General features: G+C 36.7%; 1 protein-coding gene across 1 annotated transcript; it reads left to right on the top strand.

The window, feature by feature from the left end:
- The first annotated feature begins 1,811 nt into the window (after window positions 1-1,811).
- Window positions 1,812-5,739, top strand: LOC147074298 (uncharacterized). The gene is made up of 2 exons (XM_085943946.1): window positions 1,812-3,299; window positions 5,728-5,739. The coding sequence occupies exons 1-2, from the start codon at window positions 1,812-1,814 to the stop codon at window positions 5,737-5,739; spliced, it is 1,500 nt and encodes a 499-aa protein (XP_085800072.1).
- The last annotated feature ends 2,277 nt before the right edge of the window (window positions 5,740-8,016 follow it).

The following is an 8,016-nucleotide window of genomic DNA, read 5'->3' as shown; positions in this document are numbered from 1 at the left end:
TTGGGGAGGCCTTCATCCAGCAGTGGATTGACCCCGGCTGATGATGATAACTAATAAAACCATCCGTATTAAATTTACTTCTTCTACTGTCATGTTGAGAGTTTAAGAATTCCATACCCTGCCGAATTCACGCACTCGGCAGATAATTTGCCTAATTCATGAATAATCAAAAAATCTCCGATTCCATGTAATACGCAATTTCACAAATTCGGTTTAGTTCAATTCATAGAACAAAAAATTTTGATATCAGCTTAGAGAGGCCTTCTTCCAGCAGTGTATTGATTCGGTCTAATTATGATATCGATGAAATGAATATATTATATAAAAGTATATAAAAATATTTGATAAATGCAGCAATGTATATATGAAAGAGGAATGGAATTAGTTCTGAGACGGCTTCATCGAGTAGTGGATTGATCCTAGTTCATGATGATAATAAGAATATAAATAGGTAGGTACATCAATTTTGATAGATATAGCAATGATTCATATGACCAAGAGGATTATTGGAATAACCTTCACCCAGCAGTGGAATCCTAATAAGCATAGTGACAAATATTAATTCTTATAAACAGTAATCACATGAATGCAAAGACTGGATGATATGACGTAGGTACTTCGTAATGTGATTATGGGATAAAATTATCATAATTGTTTTTTTCATTTATCTATAAAGCTTGCATTTTTCTTATATTGTGTAATAAAACATTTAATTCAAAATTGTATAATTACTATTAATAAAAGGGTGGGAATTAATTGCACAATGCAATAATCAAAATTCACAAAAAAAAAAAATTTTACATTTGGAAAGTAGTTTTCACATATATTAAATGATTTCACAAATAAATAGATGAAATCACATAAAATAGTTTGTTTCACAAAACAAAAATCATAAATCACCCATTGTAAATATAAATTCACTCAATTTTGACAACTGCACACATTTGTAAAATTGTTTTCACCGACAAATAATATATCGCACAAAGAAAAGGTAGAAATTCACAAATGTCAAACTAATAATTGTAGCAGCAATACAATTTATTAGAAGGCAATCGCAAAAATGATGCTTAGGTGTCAATATAATTAATGTTTAACGCAGTAATATAAATATATGTATATTCGCGCTGCTATCGTTCATATATTATTTGATGTAAATCTACAACCAAATAACACCACCTAGGTATATCTTTTTCGGTTCATCGATATAAATTTTGGTAAATGTGGCGCAGATGCCGTCATGAGATTGTATAAGTATCATTTTTTAACTAAACCTAACCTATTCTAACGTAATCTAACCTAATATAACTTAACCTAACCTAACGCAACTTAACCTAACCTAACCCAACCTAACCTGACCTGACCTAACCTAACCTAACCTAACCTAACCTAACCTAACCTAACCTAACCTAACCTAACCGAAACCTGGAAAAGAGGACTATTGCGACGTCAAATCGTACAGACCAATAGGCCTTCTACCGGTTTTCGGCAAGATCCTTGAAAAACTCATGATCAGAAGGATCAACTGGCACCTTCATCACAACAATCTCATGAGCGAGGAACAGTATGGCTTCACTCCACAAAAATCGACAGAAGACGCATTAACCGACGCGGTCAATTTTATAACAGAGCATAGAGATAACAAACGAATAGTCATCGCGGTATCTCTAGATATAAGCGGCGCATTCGACAATGCCTGGTGGCCGATGCTGCTAAAGCAGCTCGCTGACAAAGACACACCGGCAAATCTCTATGCGCTGGTCCGCAGTTATCTTCGAAACCGAAAGGTTAACATAACACATGCAGGAGCAACAATGACTAAGATGACGACGAAAGGATGCATCCAGGGATCTACATGCGGTCCGTCATTCTGGAACATCATATTGGACGATCTTTTAAAAATAAACTTCGGTCATGGCTGCAGGGTTCAAGCCTTCGCAGACGATGTTCTTCTTTTAGTAGAGGGACAAACTGTAGAGGGTGTACAACTCTGCACTAATGAAGCTCTGAAGAAAGCAGCGGCCTGGGGAAGAAAAGCAAAACTGCACTTCTCGGAGGAAAAGACCAATGTGATGATAATGACAAGGAAAAAACTCACCGCTCTGCCGAAGATAAAAATGAATGGAGTTGCCTTAACGCCAGTAGAACACTTCAAAATCTTAGGTGTCACAATTGACAAAAACCTGAATTGGTCCCGCCACATCGACAACGTTGCGAAGAAGGCGGCTGGAATTGCTTCCAAATTGATGAGAGCCGCAAAACCTACATGGGGATGTTCTCCAGAGGTGACGCAGCAACTCTATCATGGAGTGATTGAGCCGATAGTCTTATACGCGGCGAACGTATGGGGCGAGGCAGTCAATACGAAGACAAACAAGAAGAAACTGGACGCACTCCAAAGGCAGATGGCCATCAGAGCTTGCCGTGGCTACCGGACAGTCTCCCTGACATCAGCTCAGGCACTCACAGGATTCACTCCACTGGACCTCAAGATTAAAGAACGTATCGCGATCTCCAAAATCAAACGATCGGGAAAAACAAACTTCTTACCTTCAGATAGAAGATACCAAGGAGTTGAACGATTCTATGATCTCCCACATCCATCCACGCGTATGACACAAACTGTCCGCTACTGGGACCAAGACGTCCCAGACATAGAGGATGAGGAACTGAGAATCTTCACGGACGGTAGTGTCCTGGATGGAAAAGTAGGCGCAGCGATAGTTCCATGTGAAAAGGGTAAAGAATACCAGGCGAGAACACTCAAGTTAGCTGACTGTTGCTCGATATTCCAGGCGGAATTGACGGCAATGAATAGCGCCTTAGATTGGATCCTCAATAAACGAAAACCCTGGAAAATTGCAAGAATCCTCACGGATTGCAAGTCTGGGGCACAAAGCATAGCATCTGTATCGGTCAATCCTCTTGTCGCGGATGCCCAGCGAAAGCTGAGAGCGATAGGAGAGACTGGACTGACAGTGGAAATTTGCTGGATCAGAGCCCACGTAGGCCTAAGCGGAAATGAAAGAGCCGACGCCAAAGCAAAGGATGCTACGCGTAAAAAGACGGCACCGACGTACGACAAATTTCCACTAAGCTATGCGAAGAGAAAACTTAAGGAAAGTACCCTCGACACTTGGAACGACCGCTACAGAGACTCAAGTACGGGAAAGATTACAAAAATGTTTTTCCCGAACATCTTGGATGCCTTCAGATACCAGACTTTCTCTAAGCCGAGCTTCGAAACAACGCAGATCTTCACCGGCCACGGAGCCTTCAATGAATACCTTTGCAGATTCAAAGTGAGTCAAGCAGACGGCTGTCAGTGTGATGGTAACATCACGCATGACGTCCCTCACATTTTGAGGGAATGCCCGATGTTTGACTTGCTGAGATACAAGCTCCAAATGGCGCTTAAATCTGCAAAGATAGATTTTCATGACATTTTCAGAAGAAGACAAGCAGCAGAGGAATTTGAAAGGTTTGTTGTTCAGATAGTTAGGCGACTAAAAGAGTTGAATAAAGGAGTAAGTATCACAGAGCAGGAATAGGAAAGATAGATAGAAGAACAAAAAGCCAACCATCATGCGATGGCTGGAAGGTCCCTTAAGTGTCTAATAAGCTTAAGTTCCGTCTTCTCTGACATAGGTTTCTATGGTTCCCTATGTCTCAAAAGCGAATGCGGAGAAGTTCCCAGCAAGGCCATAGCCAAAAGTCAAGCCGTTCCTCACACAAAAGCTAGCTCCAAGTAAAATCATTACCCTTCCAGATCCTAAACCTTGTACATAGCAAGCAAGGTACCCTTTATGTCATATAAAAAAAAAAAAAAAAAAAAAAAAAAAAAAAAAAAACCTAACCTAACCCAACCTAACCCAACCTAACCTACCCCAACCTAATATTAAGTACCTAATAATATAATCTTAGATTGTGATAATAAAGTATCAAAATCTATGAGCATTTCAAATTTTAAATTAACAATTATTGGATCGAATAACCTATGTGCCGACAGAAAAAGGTAATTATTATAATTGTCTACTGGAATAAACTGTTTTCGTAAAACAAGTCATAAAAGCTCATGACGGCATCTGCGGCACAATTACCTAAGTTTTAATTAACATCACTTTCTAAATAGGTATTTATTTTATAGTATTAATTGAATCTGAAAGTAGGTACCTAATACATACTTATGTTTTGCCAAAATATTGTTTAAAATCATTAAACCTAATTTTCATAGTGTTTGTATTCTTTTACGATTAATTGTTTACAATAGTATATTGATACGTGAAGACTACTTTTTCCTTAGTACAAATCGATCATTTGAGTGTTATAGTTGATTTGTGAATATCATCCATTTCCGATGTGACGAACATTTTTTTAAATGTTGTCAGCGCTTTGTGAAAACAGTCTATTCAATTGTGCGAATATATATTCCCCTTAATAAAATAATAAAAACGTTATGTATAAAATTACCTATAGTAAACGTCATTTTTAATTTACCTACCTACGTTGTCTTTGAATGACAGCTAAAATAAAAGTATTTTGTTTATGGTTCAAAATAAATGAAAATGCATGCATACCGAAAATGATGCTCCGTCAATATTTTTTTTGGATAATTTGATTAATCAACGTAGTTTTATGTGTAGATTTAATCTTTGATCATGATGATAATTGCTGAACACCAATGTGTCCTTATTATTAGATTTAAATAAACTCATCGAATATTGTGAAGAGGCAAGGCAATAATGTACCTACATTTTTGTGTGATTTGTGACAGCCAGGATTTTTCGGATTAAATATGGACAAAAATATATCTATAGGAAACGTATTTCCGAAAGTGATTGACTATTGTTTTCATGTTCGTTTATAGAGACACTAGCTGACCCGGCAAACGTTGTTCTGCCATATAAATTATGTATAGTGAATATTTTGGTTGTTAAATAAAAAATAACGAATGTATTTCAAGTGTGTGGGGATGGGATCTATAACAGAAAGAGGAATGGACCGCTGTAGACGATGACCGCTGATAAAAACAAAAAAACACCAACCATTCATTTTCTCAATTCAAAATGAGTAATGATGTTAAAGATAGTAATGAGTAATGATGAATTACCTGTGGCGGGATCTCGTTGTTTAATGTTTATGCAATATCCGTCTTGTCCCTTCCATAAAATTAGCGGATATTGGAAAGCGTTGTATGAACGATGTGTGTCAGCGATGAACTCCAGATTATTTTTCTTCTTCAAATCACGATTTCTCGCATCGATGTGCGGTCGCCAACCATGATTCCAGCAACGTCGTCAACAACAGGCGCATCGAATCGACGCACGTGCTCTCCAGCTGGTGTTTTATCAGGATTGATGACAATAGCGTGATTGTCTGCAAAGTGACATTCGTGGATGTGTGATTTGAAGAATTTCAATAATTCATTGTGCTCATTCAATAGGGCGTCCAGTTCGCCGACGATGCGCCTGGCCTTTGGCAAATTGAGGTTATTGTAGCCGCAACATGCATCCACACGATTGATATCCTCACCGCCCATGAAGTAGATTTGTAAAAATTTATGTGGTTCGTTTGGCATTGGCAGCAATGAGCCTACTTTGTTGTACACTTGGCCTTTGATTTTGAACGTTAAATGGAATTTTTAACCATTGCCGCAGTATTGTGAACTATTTATGTTGCTCCGAACAAAGTCATTTGGAAGCATGAATTGAATGTGCAAATGGACTTCAGGAACAGGTGTGAATCTTGAACCGTGCCGATGAGCAAGCCGTTCAATGGTTCTGGTGGTGTCTCATTTTCTGGTAGTTGTACTTTTCCTGATGCGCAACACATCCCGGCTGACTCATGTTTGAATTTGAGCGCATGACAATGGGGACATTCTTTGTCCATAGCACCAATCAGCACTTTCAGATGAGCGGTATATTCAATATCTGGCTCGTACTCGAATGCGAGACGAAGGAACGAAGCGGATGTAAATGCTCGATGTACTTGTTGGCATTGTCGGTCATTTGATCTGCGTGTGTTAACTACGAACCGGTGCGCTTGGCTCCGTTCCAATTGTCGTTGTTGATTTTGTTCAGCTTGTACCTCTTGTAATTGAGATTCACGGAAATGCAACATGCTCGCACGCACGTTTTTGTTATCTTGTTGGATTTGTTCATCTGTTCTGCTCTACTATTTCGCATGTTTGTTGCTTTATTCGTTCGACGGCCCAAATGGCCCCCCTTGCGTCTTGCTGGCATTGTGCACTATAAAACACGCACACAAAAATAGATACATTAAAATAAATCTACAAAATTTTGCACGCACTGCGTTGTGATATGCCGAATGAAATGTCAAAATGACGTGACGCTTCTCTTGAATTCTTCTTGGACGTAGCGCCATCTGTCATTCAACAATATAAATAATTTCGTTCTGTTTGAAATACGAACGACGGTTAAATTTGTTCATACAAAAATACTAAAATCACGATTAAAAAATAGGAGGGTGGGGGTAGGAGAATGAAAATTTGGGGTTATCGGTATTTTTTGATGCTAAATAAAAAAAATACAAAAAAAAAATTGTCAAAAAAATAAAAGATTTTTTTTCTGGATAGAGATACCCTAATCACCTAGCGGTATAAAATATACTTTACGACCTATTCTCATACCTAATAAATATACATAAAAAAAAATCATAAAAATCGGTCGAGCCGTTTCAGAGGAGTGCGACCACAAACACCGTGACACGAGATTTTTATATACATAGAGATTAAAAATATAATTTGTAATTAATAGTAATTAACTTAATTAATTAATGCTAATTAAAATGTCACATTTTTTCGATTATTCCTGCAAATTTTAAATTTGAATTCTGACACGTCAAATGAACTTGTTATAGGCGAAAACAATTGACAATCATTAGTCTATTAGTTTGACAGATAAAAGACAGTGACGTCGTTTTAGATTATAATTTTGTAGTAATTAGTGAGGAAATATGCATTTATTTATTCTTAAGACTCATAGTACACCAATGTACCTCTTACAGATTTGAATAGTTTCGTGGAATAGTAATCTAGATTTGTGAAATATCGATTATATAGAAAGTATTAAGCGACATTATAATTAATTTACGGTAAATAGACAGTAAAGTAGCGAAAATGTATGGTGACAGATAGAAAACGCGATTTAAAAATGATATTATCTGTGATTGAGTCGAGTTTTATCACATTGTGCCGGATTCAAATGGAAGTAAATTCGGGACTCTTAAAAATGAATTGAAATAGTGTAAAAATCAACAAAACGCTATTTAAATAAAAAAATTGGTGCGTTTTTCAAAATCTCTTAGGATAATAATATAAAGGAGATAATATGTTAACTAATAATTTTATTTTTTTAATATTATGAAATAAAGATAATAATACCTTTCAATGACAATTAGTAGTTAAAATATTCATATGGTTCAATAATGTCTCTACTACATAGTCTTCATGTATGAAAAATCATCGTCAATTTGTTGATTACCATGGGAATGAATCGCGGATTTTTATAACAAACTCTGGTGTTCCTCAAGGTTCAAATCTTGGCCCAATTTTTTTTTTTTAATATTTTTAATAACGGATACCCCGCTATAATAGAGGGCCATTTTCTAAAATAACGGATAAGTGGTCACTGCGGATGAGTAGTTGCGTATTGTATTAAGACTATATATAGAATAAATTACATATATAACTTAAAATAAAACAGCCTGTAGTTCCCCTAGGAATGGCTTGCCTATCGACATGGCGCCACAGTAAACACTTTGAATACTACTGTAATAATATATAATAGTCAGCTGTTGGACCCTTCGGACTGTCCACCCTGGTTTCCACAAAAGTCGATTATATTGCATTTTAAAAAACTAATATACTATCATAAAATTTATTTATTATTGTTAAGTCTCTGTGCCTTGCTCTCCTATGGCACTTTTTATTAAATTATGTCTTTCATTAAACTCAGTTAACGCTCACTTGAGAGCCTGACCACCTCAGTTTTAAGTAGC

Source organism: Rhyacophila brunnea, unplaced genomic scaffold (assembly GCF_057557595.1).
Source record: "Rhyacophila brunnea isolate RB1 unplaced genomic scaffold, BYU_Rbru_1.0 scaffold_16, whole genome shotgun sequence".
Lineage (NCBI taxonomy): Eukaryota > Metazoa > Arthropoda > Insecta > Trichoptera > Rhyacophilidae > Rhyacophila > Rhyacophila brunnea.
Note: the sequence above shows the minus strand (reverse complement) of the source record. Positions and strands in the feature narration are given on the sequence as shown.